The following is a 23689-nucleotide window of genomic DNA, read 5'->3' on the forward strand; positions in this document are numbered from 1 at the left end:
GCTTATCCATGCCAGTGTGGGGAGACAAATAAAATGCCCTGAAAGTTAAGACCTAACAAAATAGTTGAAAATTCAAGTTATCTCCCCTATCATTTACTTTGTTCCACTGACATTCTAATGGTGGTTGATTCTACATAAAGTAATAACTATGTGCAATTTAATAACACAAACTTTGACTCTCATCCTCCAGTGTTTAAGTGATAATAGAAATAAGTAGTATGATTGGGCTACTGTACACATAACCTAGAAGATATTTAGACTTCTTTTGGTAACATTGGAAGTTTTTCTAATCATTCTTTCTAAGATTTAAAAATAGTGGGGCTGGCTCAGTTAGAAGAGGTATGTGATTCTTGATCCTGGGGTTGTGAGTTGGAGCCCCATGTTGGTGGTAGAGACTACTAAGAAAATGAACTTTTTAAAAAATAAATTAAAAGTTGATTGTATTTTAAATGTGTCAACTATGTGGTTATACTGAATCTTTACAATAAATTTATGAAGTGTGTGTTATCTCCATTCTACAAATGAGAAATATTGAATCAGGTCAGAGAGTTGAGATTTAAATTTGTCTCCAACTTGAGTCCAATACCTTTGATACTGAGCATATGAGGTAGAAGTATTTGCTCTCTCTGTGACTTGCTTAATAGTTACCTCTACCTGGTATGTTCTGCCCCCTTCTATCCTTCCCATCTCCACTTGTCAGAATCCTTCAAGGAGGAGCCCAAAGCCTCCTGTCCTCTTCCCTGTCTCACCCACATTGTGTCCGTCCTCTCCACACACCCATGACCCACTGTCCTGCCACTGAGACTCTTTCATCCTGTAGCATGGTCATCTCTTCACTGCTAAATGTCAAGCTTTCTGAGAGCAAGACTGAATCTTCTTCATCTGTGTATGCTTTGCAGTGTTTGGAGGATTATAAACATTGGGAATTTATTTTAGAATGATTTGAACATTTTTCCTTTTAATTCTCAGATGATGTTCTGATGCCTTTCCAATACAAACTGGCCTTCACGTTTCATCCTCAGGGCAACTCTTTTTGAAGTAGGTCATACAATTTATTCTCATTTTATACTTGAGGATAACAAGACACAGAAAGGTTAAAGAACTTATCCAAAACCACACAGAAAGTGATATAGCTTGGGTTTAAACCCAAGTTTCTAAAGCCCACAGTGTTTCCATTAAGTTGTACTGTTTCTATCATGACATAAAACCTAACAGATTGGTGGATAGGTATGTGTCTTATTTCTTCAATTAAACTAGGAGATCCATAGGGCACGAAATTAATCTCATATCGAGTACCTTTTTCACTTGCCAAATGTGGCCTCTGCTACAAGTTCCTCTTTTGTGTGCCTCCTCATAAGTCCTTCAGTACAATGCCAACAGGGAGCAGACACTGAGTAAATATTTGTTCAAGGGGATTAACAATTGTATCTTCTAGAATTTCTACAAATAATCAAAGAGTACTACTAAAAGGAAGGAGTTAAACTAGGAGATCCAGCTGACTGTTTGAAGGGAGACTATACTATATACATAATGGGAACGGGATTCATTACAGGTGGCATAGAGATGAGACAAGCAAGGAGATGCTTCTGTTCTGAACCTTGGCCCTGTGTGTAAAGAAATCCCAATTATGTGTATGGCATGAACTTCTCACCATTGTGATGGTTCTCTTCAAGTGTTCTCTTGCTCTCTTACTGACCCAAAACTTTTTAAAATTTATATTCCGTATGGTGATGAGTTGGTGGCCGACATTTTGCCCAGATGTTTCCTTAGAATGTGGTCAAAGATAAAGATCTGTTGAGGATTTTCTTTGCAGGAAAATTTGAGAAGCCTGAAGTTTTAGGATGGAGTTAGGCCCTGAGTTTGGGGATCCAGACAGACAGGCTGAATAAACAAAGGGAATTCAAATTTCTAAAGTACAAGTCTCGAATAACCCTGCAGAACTGATAAATGAGAAAATTACCTTGGACCTGTGGGATCAGTTTCAGAGTGGTAACTTACTTTGTTTTGTCTTCACCAGTTGGGCCATGTTCCCATACTCATTTCCCTAGATTTTAAAGATTTTTGAAAATGCTAACCACTATAAAATTAAATGCACATTCTATATTTTTCCTTTATTATTCCTTAGAACCTATTAGTTTATTAATTTAGGTGAGTGAAAAGTCCTGGTCTAGAAATCAAGTAATTTCCAAGGTTCCATTTTAGTGTGTCGGGTCTAAAACCTGGCTCTCTTTTTCCTGCCTGACTGGAAGATCTCAGAAAAAGAGTCTGTTAGTACTAAGCAAGCTTGTGATCAGATTGTTATCAAGATGCTCCCTGGTTCCCAGGAGATGTTTCAGCTGCAGGCCCCTCCAGAGAAGACAGTAAGAATGACCCTGGCTATTCCTCATTTCCTAGCCCCAAATTCTGTGTGTGTGTGTGTGTGTGTGTGTCACAGACAGTTCCTCCCGGTAAGTCCAAAACTCTTTCCACCCATTTCACCAGCCTTCTACCTTTTCCCTTCTCTGACTGAGTAGCACTGCCTTTCTCACACATAAAATGGCTTTCTTCTCATCACTGTCGCCATTGCCTGAGCCATCCCATTTGCCATTCTACAACTTCCACTTGCTTTTTAATGGAAAATAAGGGCTAGTCATGGTGTGTATGCAAGGTTGACAGGAGCCAACACCACCAACAGTAGGGTGCGTCCAGTGATTATGGAGAAGAAGTGACCATCTTTCCAAATAAAAGGTTTGGTTTCTGCTTTTCTTCCAACCCATTTCCAGGACACCTCCTATGTGAGTTCGCTGGGGCCGCCATAACAAAATACCACATATTGGGCGACTTAAGCAACAGAAATTCATTTCCACGGTTTTGGGGCCTGGTAGTCCAAAACCAAGATGTTGGCAGGTTTGGTTTCTTCAGAGGTCTGCCTCCTAGGCTTACTCATGGCTGCCCTTCTCTGCATGTCCTCACATGGTTATTCCTCTGTGTGCCTGCCTCCCTGGTGCCTCTTCCTTTCTTAGAAGGACCCCAATCATATTGGACTAGGGATCCCCCCTCCCCCCACACACACAGACACAATGGCTTCATTTTAACTCCTTTAAAGACTATCTCCAAATGTGGTTACGTTCTGAAGTACTGGGGATTGGCAATTCAACATATAAATTTGGGGGAACACTGTTCAGCCTCGAACTCCTTTTTTTCACTGTCAGTATATACATGCTGGAAAGGCAACCTAATATATTCATGTAGAACACAGTAAGTCGGAAAGACCTGGGTCTCAGTTTCACCCTGGCCACTTACTAACATTGTGACCTTAGGCATATTATCAAAGTATGTTAAATCTAAGTTTCCCCAACAATAAGATAGGAATGTTGATACTATTACTTCATAAGGTTTTTGAGACAATTAAATAAGAGGATACATGCATGATGGCACCTGGGTGGCTCAGTAGGTTGAGCATCCAACTTGGGCTCAGGTCATGATCTAACAGTTTGTGAGTTCGAGCCCCACATTAGGTTCATTGCTCTCAGTGCAGAGCCCACTTCAGATCTTCTGTCTCCCCACCCCCTCTGCCCCTTCCCTACTCAGGCTCTCTCTCTCTCTGTTAAAAATAGATAAAACATTTAAAAGAAAAAAAAAGGGGGATACATGCATGCACTACTGAGTGCCTGGCTCAATAAATGTGCATTAGAATTGAGTGAAGGTGAATTGTGAAGTCTTCTTAGAAAAGGAGATGTGGGTTATAGTCAAATTATGGGCATTAACTGGCACCTGAAGTTTTTCACCTAAAATATGAATTAGCTCTGAGTCTTCTAGAGTTTTCACTGTTTTACTCTTTTTCCAAGTCAGAATTTGATGGACTAGGTGGCCTAGAAGAGTAGTAATCCAATAGAGTAGTGATGACCATCTATGCCAGATTTTTGACAGCACTAACTGGAGATGTATTTGCATTGCCCCCATAGGCATACTCAGACTTAGAACATTTGTCCTGATTTTGGGACTAGCCATGATCATCATAATAAGCATAGCACAGTCTACCACTTAATTCAATGAGTTCCATTTAGTTAAGAGATTAAATCCAATCCAAAGATTCATGGACTGTTTGCTTCACTTCAGTGAATCAGTGATTCACAGTTACTGATCAACCTACTAATACTAATAATCCCATAAATGGGAATGGGCCAACCCCTGCTGGTATAATTATCAGAAGGAGGAGGAGCGGGATGGGCGCTGAACAGCCGATGGCTCTTCTCACTTCTGGAGGGGGGGCCCCCATGACAGCATTCAGGTGGGCAGGGCAGGGCCACTGTGATGCCTCCCTGGGGTCCCTTAGATGCTGGGAATTTACCGAGCCCCAGCTGTCAAACAACAATAAATTTTCCTTCAAAATATAAAACATAAATCACTGTTTCCCAAACACTGAAAGGCAAGAAGAAACTAAATCCCCATAATAATGAAAAGAATCCTGTTAATTAAATCAGCAAGGTAGAGAGCTTCCCTCCTAGCACACGGCCCAGCTGAACAGTAGAATACCTTGGAGACTGAAGCTGAAATCCAAGCCTTTTCTAGGTTGCAAGCCAGCATCCTGAGGGAACATTTAGAAGAAAAAAATCTGTAAGCACAGGACAAGTAAACACAACTTTTTTTTTTTTTTGAAGTTGTACTTGGATTATGTTTATCTGGGAAGGGAAGTTGCAAAACAAATTGTAAACCAGGCTCAACGTATTTGTGCCAACCCTTATCAGATTTGCCACTAGTCAAGGGTAAACTGAAGGACAGGTCTTTGAACTAAAATGTAAAAGCAACTATATGAGATGCTTAGAGGAAGAGAGAGAAAAATGTCATTTTTTCTGATTTTTTGTAATTAATTTTTTCAACCATAGCCTGTTTGGCCCTTGAATATCCTGGATCAGATAGCTTACAATGATTAAGTGTTTACTTCACACATCTTTTTTTCTTTCTTTCTTTCTTTCTTTTTTTTTTTTTTTTGTCTTGTGAAGCTACTGATATAGATTTGTGGGTTTTTTTAATGCTTGGTTAATTGGCTGGTCTGCTAAGAGAGAGTCTGTTGCTGTGGTTGAGGAAAGCTGCAAAAAATAGAGGTTAAGGTTTCTTATGAATCTGTCACATTTGGGAATTGAGGGCCTTATAATATTACTGCCCTCAAGCCACTGATAGCAATTTCTGTTCGCATCAGTGGGAGCCTCACAGGAATGAGAGTCCCACCCTCTCAACCCCAGCCAGCTTTTGGTTTTACTCTCCAAACCAACTCACTTCCACCCATAATCTACTGACATTTAAATCAGTTTTGACTGCCAGAGGAGCGCTTTTCAAATGAACTGAAGCCCATTCACAGAATCTTGAGTTTTCCCTCCAGAACTTGCGGGTATTCCAAAGTACAAAAACTACCCAATTCTCTTCTAGACCTCAACATTTTACTAATCTCTCACATAAGGATTAATTACATACCAGTCATTGCATCAGTGTCTTTGAAAGATACGTTATGCATGTCATAAGATAGATTTGCAGTTCACTCAGGCTTATATTTGCCTATAGCAAGGATGTGTTTTTAATCTGGCATGAGAGTTTTCTTATCATCATCTGCATTTTCCTTGTATCACCCTTTATCACACATGCACACATTTGGAAAGATCGTTTTCAGTATTAAAGGTGGCTAGTGCTGTTGGGACGCCAAGTAGTGGATGTAGTTTTATTTATTATTATTATTTTTTTAGTGAGGTATAGTTTTAGGTTGGTAAGTAGAATTGGGTTACAATCCCTCAGCTCCTGCCACTACACCAAGTGCATTGACCTTGGAGGTGAGAGTAGCTAGAAGAAAGGAGTTGCCAACAAAATATGGCTCAACCCTAGCTCTCCATGGCTAAGAAGAGTGTTAAGAAGCAGCCCATGGCCACAATGCAGTATCCAGTTCATTTGATTCCTGGGGCGAAGCAAAAGAATGTGGTGGATCCCAACTCAGTCCCAACTGCTTCCCTTTGACAACCCCATCCATAGCCTGTCCTCAGTTGGGTAATGGATCATGGTCTGATTTCCTTTCAGTATGGTGTGTGTGTGTGTGTGTGTGTGTGTGTGTGTGTGTGTGTGTGTACTTCCTTCTGATCTTTCACTGTGCTTGAAAAGAAAAAAAATCTCCTTAAGGTCAAGTGTCAAGTCAGGAGACATTTAAAGTCACAAGGTACATTTATGAAAAATGAGTCTGTGTGTATAAACTCAGTGTATGTGCATGTAGGCATATTGCAAGAGACAAATTCTGAGGTTTTTAAAATTATTATGCTTTTGCATCATCTTTATAATCTTTTCCTGCAGGACTTTAAGGAAATAGTTGCCTTACATTTTGTTATTTGGAAATGGCTAATAGGTGATATTAAAGCTGTGTTTCACTGGTGCTGTTAATGAATATCTTCGGTCACAGATATATGAGTGGCCATTATCTGATGAGGAATAACTCTTCAAGATGCTAAATACCTCCTGAAGGCTGGAACCTATGCTTGTTTAATGGAGAGTCTTAAACGAAATATAGATTTTATGCAGATCCAAAATATGTGCCTGGTCAAAAGTTCACTTTTAATTTCTTAAAATATAAGCTCCTCAGCCACATCTATGGATTAGCTTGGAAAAATAACCTAGCTAACATTTTTATTGAGCACCTACTCTGACCAGTCTATTGAACTAGATGCTGAGAACAAAGTAAGTCAGAGCTTAATGTAAACAGGTCATTTCAAAGAGATTCCAAAATTCAGTGTTAGAAATAACATTAAATTTTGCCTTAATATTTAAATATACCCCTTATTTTCTATATCCCTATGTAATATAACTGCAAAATAGCTTTTCCGCTTCTATGTATGAGTTTTTGAGGTGTGGACAGTGGAAACAAACATCATAAAAACTGGCAAGCCCCCCACCCACCCCTGCCAGCCTGGGGGCCATTTTCTGTTTACACGGACATCATTTTGACACTTGGCACCTTTTTCCCCCCAGGAGTAGAATTGGGGGTCAAGTCTAACTGTTAAGAGTTTTCAAAGACAAACTTATAAAAGAAAAAAAAAATAAAGTTTGCATTCCTTTATATATTTGGATATGACAGATTAAAAGCAAGACAGGTATGTAGAGCTGGTCTAATCCCTCACCAAGGTGGCAATCTCAGATGCTTTGATGCTGTCTGGTCGCAAGGCCCCTGAGACTCTTCGAGGAACCAAATTCAGTTGACTTTATGTGGCTTGCCTGTCCCTTCTGGTGTTCAAAAAAAGGAAAGGAAAAGGTCCCTGCACCTTCTTGTCTCCTTCCTTTATTGTACAGTTTGCTTTGTTTGTTTGATTTTAAAACTGCCATTATGTGAAAGTGTTGCAAGTATAAATAATTGAGAAGATAACTCTGTAGGGAAACCACTTTCGCTGCCTTTGTGCAAAGGCAGCTCATTATGGCTCTGAGCTGCAGCATTCCATAAGCGCAATTATGCAACATCAGTATGTCGTGGATATTAACCAAGGGGAGTAGATAAGAGACGGGGAAAATAATTCTGTAACTTATTTAATTAAATTTATTTGGTTTTTCAAATAGTTCCTCTAGTGTGTAATTTTCCCGACCACGCCATGGTTGCTGTGGTCTTTGTGGGACTGTTGTTCAGCGTTTGTTTTTTGGCATCCCTCCTCAATTCTGTATGGACCTAAAATGTATTTATATTGGGGTTTAAGTTCCACCCAAGGAGAGGTTACCCATGAAAATGGAAGCATAATTTGGTCATGAGGTTGTTATCCCCCCTAGGGCTTATATAGCCAGTTAATATATGTTAATACAGCGAAGTGAACAAAAGGTTAAATAAGTAGGTCAGGCTCCGAACAAGTCCTCTACTGCTTACTTCTGCTTAAACGGAAGGAAAAGCCCATAATGGCGCTTGCCTGACTCCCACCCCCATCATTTTAAGAATTGCTTTGCCAATCCTTCACAGCAAATAGTAATTTTAAGTGGACCAAAACAGAGCTCAGGGTGTTTGCACTCCATGGTAATGATAGAGTAGCTGTGCTCCCTGGAGTCAATAAAGCCCAACAATTGAGTCATTTTTGCCTCCTGTGAGTGAATCACTGCTGTTAGCCTGAATGACAGGATTGCTTATAGAACTGGAGCCCTCCGCCGGGCTGACCTCATCCCGGGACAGCAAGGTTCAGAGGGCAGGCAGGTGGTGTTTAACACAGTTATAAGTAAAAGCTGATTTTGTACTTGTACGCTCTGTAAACAAGAACGTGGAATTGGTGGGGGCAGGGGAGGGAGGAGCATTTGATGTCTGTCGATGTACTTTTATCCAAAGCAGCACTTCCTTTTTTCCTGTCTCCTTCTCCTTCGCATTTCTTCTTCCCCCTTAACATCCTGCCCCAACCACCTTGTCTGTTTCTCTCCTCCCCATCTCCCACCCTTCATATATGTAAATCTCCAACACTTGCTGTTGACATCAGATGGCCACAGTCCAGTCACACTTCTGATGAATGGAACATGCAGACAGTGTTGCGGAAAAGAAAACTATCTTACGTTTGAGATTAGTCTTCAGTTTCTAAGAATCATTCTGAAGCAGAGATTTTAGGCATATATAGCCAAATGCTAAACAATAATTGTTTTCATGTCATCGAATGAGGAAAATAGGAAGCAGGGAGGGTTATAGAAAACATTTCAGCCTAAAATTATCGTCTAAGGAGATAGAAAAGGTCTAGAGAACGTTTTCCAGCCCCATCTCTAAACCCCATTGTCAACATTTTGGGGCTCAAAGTTCTATGGAGTAGTCAGATTTTATAATTTTGGAAGTGGGATTGTGAACAGTTAAGATATAGAAGAAGAACCCTACAAATGGTTCTCCATCTCTAGAATCTGATGTGGGAAAATAGGACCATGGAAATCCTTTAATAGGATATTTGATGAACTGTTTGATCAATTGTCGATGAATCGTTTAAAAATACAATTTCATGTAAAAACCAGAATCTTGCTTCAATTTTTCAAAACCTTGGAATGTTTGTGCCCCTAAAATCTTAATGACTAAAGTTAGAAATTGATAGGTAGCATCATTCCTTCTCCGGGGTTTATACTTAAGCGTATGAAAGGCTGTGGCACCATCCGAGCAGCAACACTTTCTTTGCATTCACTTCGTCGCACTCAGTATCGTTGCCTACGCTTATTTGCCAGGACTGCTCCCATTTTAGAGAAACATCTATTGACGCTGTAACCCTCAGAGCACAATTTGGGAAAAACTTCGTTAGAAAAATATAATGAAAAAATAGATATTTTCAGAAAGTTTTCTATTCTCCCTCCCTTTCTAAATCTCACAAATCTTTCTCCTTCATTTCCTACTCACTAGTCCTCTGTCCCAACACACGCGCACGTGTCACAAAAGTCCATTGCCCTCAGTTCCCGTTACTCTCAGCTTATTCTTTCTTCTCAAGTCAACCAGACTTATCATGTTCCAATATATCATCTGTTCCCCAGCCTAGAAAAGTCTGATGCTCATTTTCTGCCAAGTCAAGTCCTTCTCTTCCACAGAAGATTTGACTGGCATCTCTAATGCCTGGATGGATTCATACCTTTAAACTAATGCCTCTTGGGGCACCTGGGTGGCTCAGTCAGTTAAGCGTCCGACTTCAGCTCAGGTCATGATCTCACAGTTTGTGAGTTCGAGCCCCACGTCAGGCTCTGTGCTGACAGCTCAGAGCCTGGAGCCTGCTTTGGATTCTGTGTCTCCCTCTCTCTCTGACCCTCCCCCACTCACGCTCTGTCTCTGTCTTTCTCTCAAGAATAAATAAACATTAAAAAAAAATTTTTTTAACTAATGCCTCTAGTCTAGATCTTTAGTTGTTTCTGAATGCACAGATAACCAGACCAGAACCAGGAAGCCAGAGTTATCTCCCATCATATCTCTTCCCCATTCTAGGAAAAATAATTTCATCAGTGATTCAGCTACACCATTTGCAAAGTGAGGACAAGAAAATCCCTACAAGCTCTTTCTTATATTCTGAATTCTACATCATTTTCAAGGTGGAGGAACCCTATTTTCATACATTCAATCAGTTATCTGTTCAAACATTTTATTGAGGATGTACTATATTCTTGATAGTGTCTCAATAATATAGAATTAAGATGTTCCTTCTCTCTCAGGCTATCTGGTGGGAAGCTAGACAAGTAAATTGTGATGGTGGTATTGAATAAATGCTGTGATGGGCATATTAGCTAGGTGCGGCTGACTGAGGAAGTGCTGTAGAATTCCAGACTGTGGAATCAGGAAAGTTACTTCACAGAGATATTCTCTGAAGGGAATTTTGAAAGCTGTGTTGACCAGATGACCATGGGGGAAAAAAGGCCAGCCCAGACAGAATGGATAGTGTGTTCCTAGTTAGTTGGAAATATTAACTTTATGCTTATTTTTCTAAAGCTTATTTATTTAAATAATCTCTATACTTAACATGGAGCTCCAACTCACCACCCCAAGATCAAGAGTCGCATGTTCTTCTGACTGTGCTAGCCAGGCACCCCACTTTATATTTATTAATTGCCTTTTTGTTTATTTGTACATTACCTGACTCTAAAGTAAGAATCTATGGCACTTAAACCAATTTCGAAATTAAATTAGTTTTGGATACATAATGATGTCACTTTATCTTTACTGTTAAAATGGAGATTATTCAAATGCCATCATTTTTATTTCTAATAGTTAAATTAAACCACTTTAGGAGATTCTGATAGATGTGAAACATGAATATGCTCTAAAATTCTTTCAAATTGCAGTACAATGTGTTTGCTTCTTTGTCTATTGGAGATTATAGCTTTCTGTGGAATGTCAGAATCAAAGGTTGATGTCTTTATTTCTCTGCAAATGGGGGAGAAATCCACTAACTAACCCTCTAAAGCTAAAATATTTAAGGACTGAAACAGATGTGGCATAACTGCTGGTTTGCTATGTCTCTTGTGGTTTATAAAGATATATTTTATGTCTTTTATGATTACGGGATGATGCTAAAAATTTTGTGGGTAATAATACCGTCGCATTGGAAAGACCGCATATAACATCGCTGGCAGAAGATAGAGAATGCTACCTGGCTGTCAAGTCAAAGGAAAAGATATTTAACTTGCTATTAAGAAAAGCAGTTGGGAAACTTTATTTGGAATTTGGTCTTTGATGTTTGATTATCGTAAAGACGAGGATCTTAAGTCATACCGTTCATAAATAGATTTTTTTTTTGCTTCTTGACACAGTGGGATGTGTTTTAATAATTTTCAGAGATTATTGTTAAGTACAAAGCTGTTAGAATCAGAGTTTCTTTTAAATGACTTAAACATATTTTAGATCTTTGATTTTTTTTTTTATTCCTTTGGCACCTGTACCGGACGCCGATATGAACTGGTTAACTAGCATTTGGTTTAAACAGAAAGACTGAAACATATCTGCCTATTTATGATATTTTTGTTTGTTGGATCTTTCTTAATATTACTTGACTTTCCGTGTTTTAATCTCATTTTATCATATTTTGGGTTGAAGCCACTCCAAAGCTTAACACCTAGGAGATTTCTCACTTTTGGTTCCCTTTAAAAGTGCTAAAATCTCAGCCTCTGAAACAAGAGACCAAGCTACAATTTAAAGAAAGCAGTGGTATTGATAAAGGGCCCTAAGAATGTTGCCACCTTCTGCATGTGCCTTCTGCCACATCCTTTCTTTTAAACCAGCAGGAGAATTGAAAGAAGGATAAGGGCCTGGCCCATCCAAACACTTCTGGCATGCCAAGCTGGCCTTCTGAAGTTTCCCCTGCTGCTTTAGAAAAAGGAGCCCCACAGACAAATGAAAGAGCCACGGGGACATTCACATGCATAGCACCTTCCCTCCAAAATGCCAAGTGGCTTTAGATTGCTGGTGTTGGGGTGGTTTGGCCCGAGATGAAGAATAGAGCCTTGAGAACCATTTGTTTCCACACCATTTTGGGTGAAGTGCTGTATTTTTCACCTTAAAAGGCCATTTAAAAAGAAAAATATGGTTTGAGAGGAGGACACAATTTGGAAGCCATCACACTTAATGGAGTCCCTTTTAAATGTAACACTTTGTCCTATCAATTCTCTTCTAAATTAGTTGTCACTACCTAGAGAAAACCTACCCTTGATTGTCTTATGCTGTTGCTTAAACACACATGGTCTCCTGTATGTATTCTCCTCTATCCAATTTTTAAAACTCTCGTAAATTCTGTCACTAAACTTACCCTTGTTAAGGATGGAATGGAATACAGCTTGCGCACACAGAGTGACCGGCCTGTTATCACCACTGCCATCTACATCTAGTCACACAGATTATCTCAGCATTAAAAGAAAAAGCAAAGTAGGCCTAATAGAAAGAAGGCCATGGCCACAGGCCACAGAGTTTTTTACTGACAGTTGACTTAGCCAGCCATTTCTAGACTGGACTTTGTAAAATCAGAGGATACAGGAGAAGGAAGGAATTTTTAGAGGCAGCCGGGCAATTTATTACATTTGTTTGCACAGCTCTGGGGTATTCATATAGTTTTGGAGTTTTGAAGAGATTAGAAGGTTCTGGAATAGAGTCATTTCTTTCTAAACTTTTACTCTTCTTTTGTCCTTTGTCTTGAGTGGCCTGCCTAGCCCCTCAGCCTCAAAGTCCCACTATCCACTCAAAGGTAACATTTGGAAAATTGAGCTTGCCTCTCCTCACCACCACAAGTAGGAATTTCTTCTACATTTCCAGTTTTCATCCACAGTATACCGTAACAGGCTAAAGACAGATTCTCAGGTTTATGCTCTTAACATCTTCCATACTTGTATTTCTGCTTCACCATCTAAGCAGAATTCACCAGTTTGCCAAGCCAACTGTCCCTTGTGCTTTTCATTTCTTTTTTTTTTTTTTTTCATGCTTTTCATTTCTATCACCTTCATCTGTGCTCACTTTATCTCCCTCTCTGCTTGGATCAGACCTTTCTACCTTCTCAGCCTCTACCTTGTCCATCAGCATGGCTTCTCAGGCACCATATTTTTGTTGTTATCCCACTACTCAAGAACTTCAGGGATTCGATTTATCACTCAAGAACTTTCACTAGAGGGGCACCTGGGTGGCTCAGTCAGTTGAGTGACTGACTTCAGCTCAGGTCCTGATCTCACAGTTTGTGAGTTTGAGCCCCGCATCGGGCTCTGTGCTGACAGCTCAGAGCCTGGAGCCTGCTTTGGATTCTGCGTCTCCCTCTCTCTCTGCCCCTCCCCCACTCATGCTCTGTCTCTGTCTCAGAAATAAATAAACATTAAAAAAATTTAAAAAAAAAATAAAAGAACTTTCACTAGAGGGGAGAAATGGGGAGGTGTTGGTCAAAGGGTACGGACTTCCAGTTGGAAGTTCTGGGGACCTACTGAACAGCATGGTGACTATAGTTAGCCATACTATAGAATGTACTTGAATGTTGCTAGAAGAGTAGATCTTAAGTGTTCTCCATCACAAAAAAGAAATGGAAACTGCAGGACATGACAGAGGTGTTAGCTAATGCTAATGGTGCCTATCATTTTGCAATATATATGGTTATCGAACCAACACATTATATCTTAAATGTACACAATGTTATATGTCAATTGTACCTCAATAAAATTGGGGGCGGTGGGACAGAGAACTTCCACCAGTTTGTTAACTCTAGTCAGCTTTTCTAAAACCAGGAGCCAGTCTGAATTCAATTCCCTTGCGCAAAATGGGGCCTAGTCTGCCTTAGTGTCTTTGTAAGCATGCCATTTCCTTATTTCCTGCCTCTCCAGTATTCTATGCTCTTTTAATCTGATTCAACTTTCTTCCTCCACAAATTCAAATGACTTTTCAAATGGCCCTACCCTATTCACACCTATTTACTGAGTGTGGTAAATTTGTGATTTGCAATTATTAGGTATTATCAAATTGTGATTTTCCGTTGGTTTCTGTGGGTGTGAAGAGTAAAACTCTTTAAAGGCATGTACTGCCTTTTGAAAATTTTAAATAGAGAGAGAGTCGCATAATTATATATTTATGTATGACCTTGTATTGTGTCATTAAACTTGTGTTTTGTTAAGTATAGAATGAGGAAGATTTTTACATGGCACGTGTACAGATTACTATGGACCTTAAAAATTATTCATTCCAATTTTTTTAGGATGGAAAAAGGATGAAAATAGGCCTTACGTAATCCCTGCTCCCCTACACCTTGCTTTCCCTTCCTACCCACTATTGTCCACTCTCCAGAACCCAGTCTCTCACTGGGATACACACACACTCCCGGAGAAAGCATCCTACTAGTACAATTCCCTGAACATTGAGGAGGTGGGTGCTTAGTAACTTTTGACTCACCAAAGGGCAACATAGCATAAAGCAAGAAATGAGGTTGACAAAAATCTCTATTCCCTGGAAAGTGAAAAAGGTAGAGAAGAGAGCAAACACTAGAACATAGCAGGCATGACCCAAGTAGACACAAGGAGTTTTACCAACTGTTTTTTTCTCCTTTGTTGTCAGCATTTCCACCACCCACAAAATTCCTGTCTTTGACCTATGTGACCTATGTGGTTAAATATCCTAGAGTCGATAACTCTTTCATATATATATATATGTATATATGAAACAGATATATACATATATATACAGATATATGATATACAGATATATACATATATATACACAGATATCAATGTGTGTGTGCGTGTGTGTATCTTTCTTTCTTCAGCACTAGCACAGAAAACCTAGCCAGGTATTAGTCTCTGGCAAAGTTTATTGCCATATGTAGGTGTGTGCACGTACATGTACCTATCCATATACGCATATGCACACACACATACATGTACATGCATCCATATGGCTGATGACTTCTCACAGTTTATCTCAAGGCCATGTTGTTTCATGTTCCACTCATGTGATAGGACATCTCTGACCTGACAGATTTATCCGTTGAGAATAGGATTAAGTGTATGCAAAATTCTTAGCAAGACAATGCGTATGGCTTATGTAGATTTTGTTGATTTTCTTCCTTATATGTTACTCAGAAAGCCCATGTCAGTATAAATCAGGGGTAATGAAATCAACTTATGGAATCTTTGATATTACATTTGCTAAAGCCTTTCTGGATGTTCAATTCAGCTCTTAATGATTGATACTATTGACAGCGGATAAACATTTTTGATGGATATGTTTGCTCACAGATTTAAAAAACATCTAATCCTTTTTTCTCTTTGATTTAAAGAGTGCAGTGCTATTGGAGAGGAAACAGTTCAAATGTGGTCATCGCAGGTTGGTGGCACCAAAAATAGAAATTCACTTAGGGTAAAATTTGCTGTCAGGAAAAAATGGAGCATTCTTTCTGAACTCAGGAACGTGTGGTTCATGTGAGCTTGCTTGTAGATGGTTGCTACAATAAGGCTTCTTTCATACAGGTGTGTTTATGCCCCAGGCTTGCTGGCCACAGTCCATTCCATTTACAGAAGCTGAATTAAACAATAACTACCGCATTGCACAAAATGGCGGTGGGGGGGAGTGTGGCGGGGGGGGGGGGGGGGAAGGTGAGCGTCAAAGGAGATGCCTGAGAGCTTTGTTAGGGCCAAGAAAAACCCTGTTGCAGTTGTCAGAGCTTGTTGATGTTGCTGGGAACGGCACTTTTTTTTTTCTCCTGGATTTTGTGGTTCTGCCTTAGGAAAGAAAGTAAAATAGAACGGAAGAACAAAGTCCTACTCTATAAATCAGCAGCTGCTCCTTGCCAGATCAAAGGAGTGACATTTTTGCTCCTGGACTACTTGTCCACTTGAGGGCTTGACAGGCAGCTAACAGCTGGCCTGCTAGACTGTATGGGAGAATCAGCCTACATCTTCTTCTGAGCAGATGACAAGCTAATCAGAGAGATAACCATAGCAGAGGGCATGTGAGTGCACCTTGATCTCCTCAAACATACCTAATACATAATTGCTAAACAGCTTGGTGCATTTTTGGCAAGTTAATGCTTAGGTAGTTTCCACTGAGAAGTAGGATAAAGAATTAATACTTCAATCAAAGGTGATCATGAAAGCTAAAAAGATACTAGATTTGTTGGGATCTTCTCCTCTTAGAGTGAATTAGTAAATGGCTAGGAACATAATGAGAATTGGCTTAAATGTGTGTAACTGATATCAAGCGACTGGTTGACTTTTCAAAGCTCAGTCGGGCTGTAGTGTTTAGGTAGATGAACAGGTACTGGGTAATTGGTAATTTGAAAATGATGACTTCTGCTTTCTATGCTGATGGAGTTTGAGCAAAGTTATAGACGTTCTGTGTCTGCAAAAGAGTTGTTTTCAGAAGCCCCATAAGGTGTGTCGCCATACAGATCTGGAATTTTAATGTCAGTAGTAAAACTTCCAAAGTAATTCAGTTTCTAGTTGATTTCCATCTGCCATTAATCATGTACAGGATGAGGTAATATATTACAACTTATATCTATTGACTTAGTATTTTATCTTTAAGAGGATAGATCCTTGATATGAATAGCTAAGGAAGTGTGCGTGTTTTCTCCTCCCTTGCTTTCAAGTGGCTTTGAAGGATCACTAGTATAGTCAATGATAAATAGCCACATATGAATAATCTGATGGCATTCTGTAAGAATAACATTACTTCAAAATCATAACCTGCTGGGATGTTTTGTTACATGCCCTCAAGTCTGATTATACTTATGGAATAGTGTTTATTGTTGCTCCATATTATAAGGGAAATAAAAGATAATTCCCTATCGTAGAGAAAATTTCCCAAATACTTTTATTGAAAAGTTTCCACTATTGGCCATATAAACCTTAATCAGATAAGATGCCAAATTATCCAGGTCACCTTTGATATTTAATTATAAAAATAATTATACTTCTTATTAAAACTCAAACACTACAGAAATACATGTAAAAAAAGAAAAGAAAGAAAATTCTGCCATCTTCCTTCTGCCCATCCCGGAGAGACTGAAAGGTAACAGTTTCCACAAAAAGCATTTTATTGGCCAAACTTTTCCTTTAGGAAGTATGCATGGAATAAAGTGAATTAAAATTATTATAAATTTTTGTTTGCCCAAGGCAAGGGATTAAAAGACTATTTAGGTCTGAGATAATTTAAGAGAGTAATACATGCATTTTCATAGCTAAGTTTCATGCTTAAAACTTGATCTTTGTAAATTTCTGTTCTTAGGCAGAAGGCCCAATCATCTATTTGCTATGTGATCTCCAGCAGGACCTCTAAAACTTAAATGTGTATAGATCACCTGGACCTCTTTTCAAATACTAATTCAGTATTCATTAGTGCCAGGGTGAGGACTACTCTGTTTCTACAGTTCTAACAGACTCATTGTGATGTTGATGTGACTGGTCCATGGAACACACTTAGACCTGCAGGTGTGGAGAGCCATTTTAGAGAGTGTGATTCCAAAATAACTTGCCCCACTACCCAGCCCCCCAGCAGTTGCCCACTACAGTGTCTAAAATCCCCCCAGGGCATTATACATTTAAATTAGCTGTGACCTTGGGAAAGAACTAGCACATGGACACATGATACTTGTAAGAGTAGAACACATGATTACCTCTCTTCAGCTCAGCATGGATTTGCTTAATAGTCACCCACCAAGTCTTAATTATTTCCTATGAGAGGACAGAGCTCTTTAGGAGGGGACATTGGGTAGGTGCATTTTGAGTGTAAGCTAACATTTAATGAGCTCTTACTATGTGTCAGGCACTGTGCCAAGGATTTTACATACAATATCTTCCTTAATCCTCAAAACAATCTGGTCTCAACCAGTGCCCTGTTATAGACAGGAAACAAACAGAGGCCTGGAAATTTACGTATACTTGCCCAAGGTCACACAGCAAGTAAAGGGCAGAGAATATGAGCCTACCCTCTCCATCACTTTGTTCTATGGAGAAGTCTGGAATATGGAACAATAATTGAAAAGGGTTTGCCCAAAGTAGGGTATTTTAGTAAAGAACCTATGTAAGCCCTGTAACTTCAGGGAAGAATTAGGTAAAAGAATATTGAAAGAACACATTAGAAGGTCATTAAAAATAAGTATTAGCTACTTATAATTTTGTCCAGAGCCTTTTGTGTTCAACTTGAATGTTCTACTACTCAAGGCATATTCCTAAAGCTGCAAAATGTTTGTGATTCCGGATTAGCATCATGTGTTCATGTTATAAATGTATGAGTAATTAGTTCATGCATTTTCAGAGTTGTAGACAAGTCTAGTATCTATCAAATTCTAAATTAATCTGTAGCTTGAGGAAATTATGAACTGTGAATGTGTTTCTGAGTGGCCCATGAATTTCATTCATTTACCTTACTTTGCTCACAGTTGTTCGTGAGAAAAGATCCATTGTGTGGCCATCAGTGAAAAACTCATGGCTACACCATGACTCAATCATTCATGTGCCCGAGTACATATTCAAAGACATTAAGCCTGCTTAATTCACCAATGTAACCATTTCAGTGTATCTTACTGAGAAAACCCCACTCTTAGCCATGACCAGAGCACAGAAAAAAAAAAAAAAAACAAAACTTGCTTTTTGTGTGTGTGAAGAAAAAAAGTGAAGAAACTTGATAACTGATTTGTCAAGGTTGAGGCTTCATTGTATCAGACACCAAGCAGTAGCAAGCTTTGTGAATAAGCACCCTTACTGATGAGTCCCGTGGCTGGGTAAAGTGGAGAAGCAGAACTTCTTCCTTTTTCACCAGGTCTCCAGTCACCAAGCTGCTTATAACACCTCTTCCAAGATAATCTGATCCCTCTTGTACAGTTCAGCCCCCTTCCTTGACCAGACCAATCCATGGAAAAGCTTCAGCGCAGGGATCCTTGGTTCCTCCTCAGAGCCTTCAGGGCTGGCGGCTTTCCAGGTGACTCCACAGAGGCCTACATTTTCTAATAAAAGGAATGCTGCCTAAAGAAGTTGGTTACCAGGTGTGGCATGAAGTTAGTGAACCAGAAAGAAGGGATTTATCAGTCATTTAAAAAGAAGGGGAGGGAGGGGGAGAAAGAAAAGGAGAGAAATCAACCAACAAGCAGGAATGACACCTAAGCCTACTTCTATCAATCTGAAATATGCTTTGGAGTGAAAAAGCTTTCAAAGGAAAACCATGATGGTCAAATTTCAGTTGCAGAAAAATATGCAAAGTTGAAAAGTTTGGCTCTTCTGTGGGGACCGAGGTGGGGATTGGAGGCGGGGAGGTCTCCAGGAGCTCTCTCCTCCAGTAAGACGGCAAGAGGAGATTTCAGTGATATTTTGCTCTCTTGCGTTTTCTCTTTTTAATATGTTCTTTTCTCATCTCTGAGTTGACTCAAAAGGGCCTCATGATTCTTGGAAAGTCATTGAATTTATTTCTATAATTGAGTTATTTTTAAGCTAACAGTCAGTGTATAATTTTTAAGAATCGCACATACTAATGCATTTTCTATTTTTGTAAAATTTAGCGAGAAAGTAGATAGTCTTAGTAGATACTCTCCCGAGTCTTTGTGTGAGCCTGGGTACTAACTTTGTGTTCAATACAAATCAATGGAACTAGTGCACTTTAGGGCACTCATTCCCTATGGGAGTCACTAATGGAATTATCTGTAGCCCTTAAAAAAAGTCACAATGAGGCTAATGAAAATTTTTTCTAAGTGAAATCTGGATAAGGCACTAGGCTCACTGGCACATTTTATTTATGGCATTTATCATATATGGCACATTTTGCACACAAGTTTTACAAATCTCAGAATGTTTTTAAGAGCTATTTAATTTCTAGAAGACTTTGTAATTTCAGGTTAAATTGTTTATACCAATAAAGAAGTGTGTTACATGTCCTCAACTTCAGAATCATTCTGGGATGACATTAAAACTTTAGAAAAATTTTTAATATCAGATACAGATGAGAAACTTAACAGGCTTTGAATTGGAAATAACTTGTGGGGGTTTTCATTAAAGTTGGGTGCAGCTTGCTGCATTTTGGTTAGTTGGATGTCTTCAGCAATTTTTCAAATGTTTTGGGTTTGGCAAAGTCCAAAATGTTTTTGCCAAGACCCTCTTTTCCCCTTATTTTTTAAACCCGTGTGAAATTCAAGGATAACTTAATCCATATGTGTCTGATTCATTTACACTTAACTCATCAAAATGTTATTTTGTAAGACCCATTTAATATCCAAAAAAACCTTTTGAGCCTTTTTAAGACAAGTCTTTTGTCTTTGAACCAGTGAGTTGCGTTTTTCCATCTGAATGGAGCTTGGACCTTAAAAGATTGAAGATCAGTGTATTTTCAATTTTAGAGTCTTCACATTTTAAGTAGAATCAAAACTTGATATTCTGTTTACTACTTGAGCATTGAATAAGGTCATTTTAAAATATAGATCAGAGGAAGTGGAAAAAATTTCTTGTCATGTAATTTAGGGAAAGGTTGCATTTGGAAATTTTATCTTAGTAATACGAAAGAAATAAAAAGTACTCCTAGTCTGAATTTTTAAAATCTGTAGTTAAATGTCTCCATTGTATGTACATTGATGTGTTTTCTAAGAGTGGCCTGCAGATCATCAGTACAGTGGGGTAATTGCATTTTTCTCGTGTTAAATTGTTCTTAAAGTCAACTCATTCATTGGTAATTTTGATAACAACATCTATGGTGTTTGTAAGATATCCCAAGATCAGGGGAGTTGACAATTGGCAGGAGTTGTAAGTTAAGAGATTTCTGAAAAATTGGGGCCCATATGTTTTTAAAATTCTGTGTGATTTGAAAGAATGTGGTAGAATTATGATCCTGGCAAGATAGAACACTATGGATCAAAAACATTGTTTGAGAACAAAAATTCAGAGAAGCTAAATGGAACCCAAGTGAAAAAAAAAAAAAAAAAAAAAAGCAGAATCTCTATGACCCTTTGTAAAATAGGATCTAGTTGAAAACCTTCAGAGGCTTCTATGCATATTTGTTTAGCAGAACCGGGCAAAGAAAGGCCATCGCCAGAACTGCTAGTGAACATCCAGTCCATGCCATGGTAACTAGTTGAAAATGTAATACCGGAGTGGCATCTCCAAGTTCAGCGCTTCTATAAAGACCTGCTAGCACACAGAATGCTTTTTTAATGTTCCGCATTGTTGTGTGTCCCCCATTGAACACCCTTTTGAGCGGACCCCGTTTTTACTAATGTAAACATTCTGACGAGTATCCAAAGAAATGACCTTTGAGTGAACCTCTAACCTTCCCCGTAATTATTTGTTTGAAGACAGTGTGGAGTTCTCCTGCTGAGAACTAAGAACCATGATGCCTTGCAGCTCTGTGAGGAAGGGAGTGTTTGGGGGAACTGGGGAGAAAGACATAAATAAGGGAACAACCTCCAGATGTAAATAATAAAAGAGTAAAAGGGTAAAATGAAAAAGGGAAAAAATTGCAATTCATTTTACCTAAAGAGTTGGCCTGTAGGAAGAAACAAAACCAGGATCAGTAGCACATAAAAAGAGGTGAAGCCTCTGCCGTGTGTGTCCTCCATTAGAAACTTCAAGGAGGAAAGAAAAGGTTTCTCCAGGCTCGCCTGAGCATCTCAGTTGGTCTTAAGCTGCAAAGATAAAGGGTGAGAATTGCAGGTTAGTCCTCCTTGGTCCCCATAAAGACAGTGGGGAAAGAGTAGATCATTAAGTTCCTTTTCTGATCTAAGGGATGCTTCTGGAATGCTTTGTGATCTGGTCCGATATTCATCGGTAGCACTTACGTTCCAGGTGGGAATACATGTGCAGTTTCAACTCTCCTTTTGTTTCCACCTCCCCGAGTCCTGTCACTTGTTTCCCCAAACCTTGAGAGGGTGTAACATTTTTGACAACTGAGCTGTACTTCCTTAAGTAATAAAGAAGTTCATTGTTTTGCAAACAAACACCATATGCAAAAGACTCCTTTGGTTTTCTTGCAGCTGTTATTCTTCAGCCTAATTGTATTCCCTCTAGAATGCTCACGGGAGGCTGAACAAGTGCGGGCTGCTGTCCTCCTAGGAAGGGACTTCAACTCCTTAGAAACACAGAGCTGCCAACACACACTAGAAGTTTTCTGGCTAATTTCAAAGAAGGGGTTTTCCGTTCCTGCCTGTGGCCCCATGCAGACTCATTAATCACGAAGTCCCTTGCACTTAAGATTTCAAACTGGAAATACTGGGAAATGTTCTAAGTGGGTATATTTTTAAGGAGGTGCTAGCGATGTTATAGGCGGCATGCCCTCCCTCCATGCCCCCCACCAGATGCACGGCCAGTGAGTCCCGTGCATCACTTCAAATGTGTGGGCAGTGCACAGCATTAAAAATGCACAGGGACAAGGGTAACTCGCAAATGGTAGAAAATTGTTTCGTTTTTATTAAATTTGGAGAAATAAAGGAGATTTCTTATCATCTTACTCTGTTTGTACATGAATATTTGATGGGCATTATTAAACATTAAAGTAACATGAAGTAGGCACTTATTTTTGGATTTCCAACAAAATTAGATCCAGGCTTCTAGACGAAATAACTGCTTCTCCTTTACATTCCTGTGATTCAGCCACCACCTGATTTGAAAACGTTTCTTGGGCCCTAATATCAACCATGTGTACCTGAGGCTGGGTCTTTCTAGTGGGTTGAAAGGTGGCTGGGTTTATGGTTGGCAGTTACCTTATCCCTGCCCTGGGTGTCCCAGCTTAGACTGGAAAGGCCGCCCCCAGCTGGCACTGACCTCTACATGACCCCTAACTTTACAGGCTTAAACTGCAGGAGTTGCCAAAGAGCAGAAGTCTTTCTGGCCAGCACTTATTACTGCTGTGTTGGTGATAAAACTTCAGACAGCCTAATTGATGGCTTTGCTGACCTAACAATACCTTGTGAAAGCAGAGTGCCAGAGCCTGGTCTCCATTTATGACCAGCTGCAAGGGGAAGCTAGGTCTCCCTATGACGGGGAGTTTAGGGAAAGGAGAAAAATCTTCCAGCCCGTGAACTTTAACCAGATTCCAACTTGTTCAAGAAGCAGAAGCACCACTGCAAATTAATAGATGTTTTCTCAGGGAAAACTTGATTCCCTCGCTGAGCCTTTGTCCGAAAGTCAACCCCGACTTGGTTATCAGATGATGGAGATGATCCAGTCAACTGTTTCTGAACACTGCAAAGGGAAAACTGCCTTTGGATCAGAAAGATAATTCTCAGTAGTTGTTTGACCACGTCGTATCCTCCGCAGCGTTTGTGCCAAAGTGCTCATAGGCCGCAGAAACTGCATTGGATGATTGGACTTCTCTGTTCTATTTCAGGTTTATTAATGCCAGAAGAAGAATAGTACAGCCCATGATTGACCAGTCAAATCGAGCAGGCAAGTTCCAACTAGTATCTGCATTCATGTCCCATAGGCACAGATCCTCATCAAGTTATACTCTAGGAGTTTCATCACCTGGTAAATAAATGCTTCCATCAGGCATCCTGGGAGAATTTTTTTTTCTAATGTCCCCAGGATTGCATTTAGGAAGCAACTTCACTAATTGGTGCTAATTGGAGATTTCCCACCCTGACTCTACTGAAACTGCTTTTTATTTTCTTTCTGAATTGGTAATTGGGCACAAGCATTAGTGCCACAAGCAGTTTGTTTGACTGCGAGCTCTGGAATTACTCATTGCTTGTCTGCATCAATCATTAGCACACGTTTTCTTGTTACCCACAATTCCTTGGTGTTCACGTGGCTTTCACTCCTGGAGCATCCCCTGTTCAGT

General features: G+C 39.5%; 1 protein-coding gene across 7 annotated transcripts in view; it reads left to right on the plus strand.

Moving 5' to 3' along the window:
• MEIS2 (Meis homeobox 2) overlaps positions 1 to 23689 on the plus strand; it is a 207957-nt gene that overhangs the window by 179118 nt on the left and 5150 nt on the right. For all 7 annotated transcript variants that reach the window (XM_042942464.1, XM_042942467.1, XM_042942468.1 and 4 more), the window contains exon 10: positions 23237 to 23295. In XM_042942464.1, coding sequence (XP_042798398.1) covers positions 23237 to 23295 — 59 coding nt within the window. The remainder of the gene's footprint in view (positions 1 to 23236; positions 23296 to 23689) is intronic.

The sequence above is a fragment of the Panthera leo genome, chromosome B3 (genome assembly GCF_018350215.1).
Source record: "Panthera leo isolate Ple1 chromosome B3, P.leo_Ple1_pat1.1, whole genome shotgun sequence".
NCBI classification, from domain to species: domain Eukaryota; kingdom Metazoa; phylum Chordata; class Mammalia; order Carnivora; family Felidae; genus Panthera; species Panthera leo.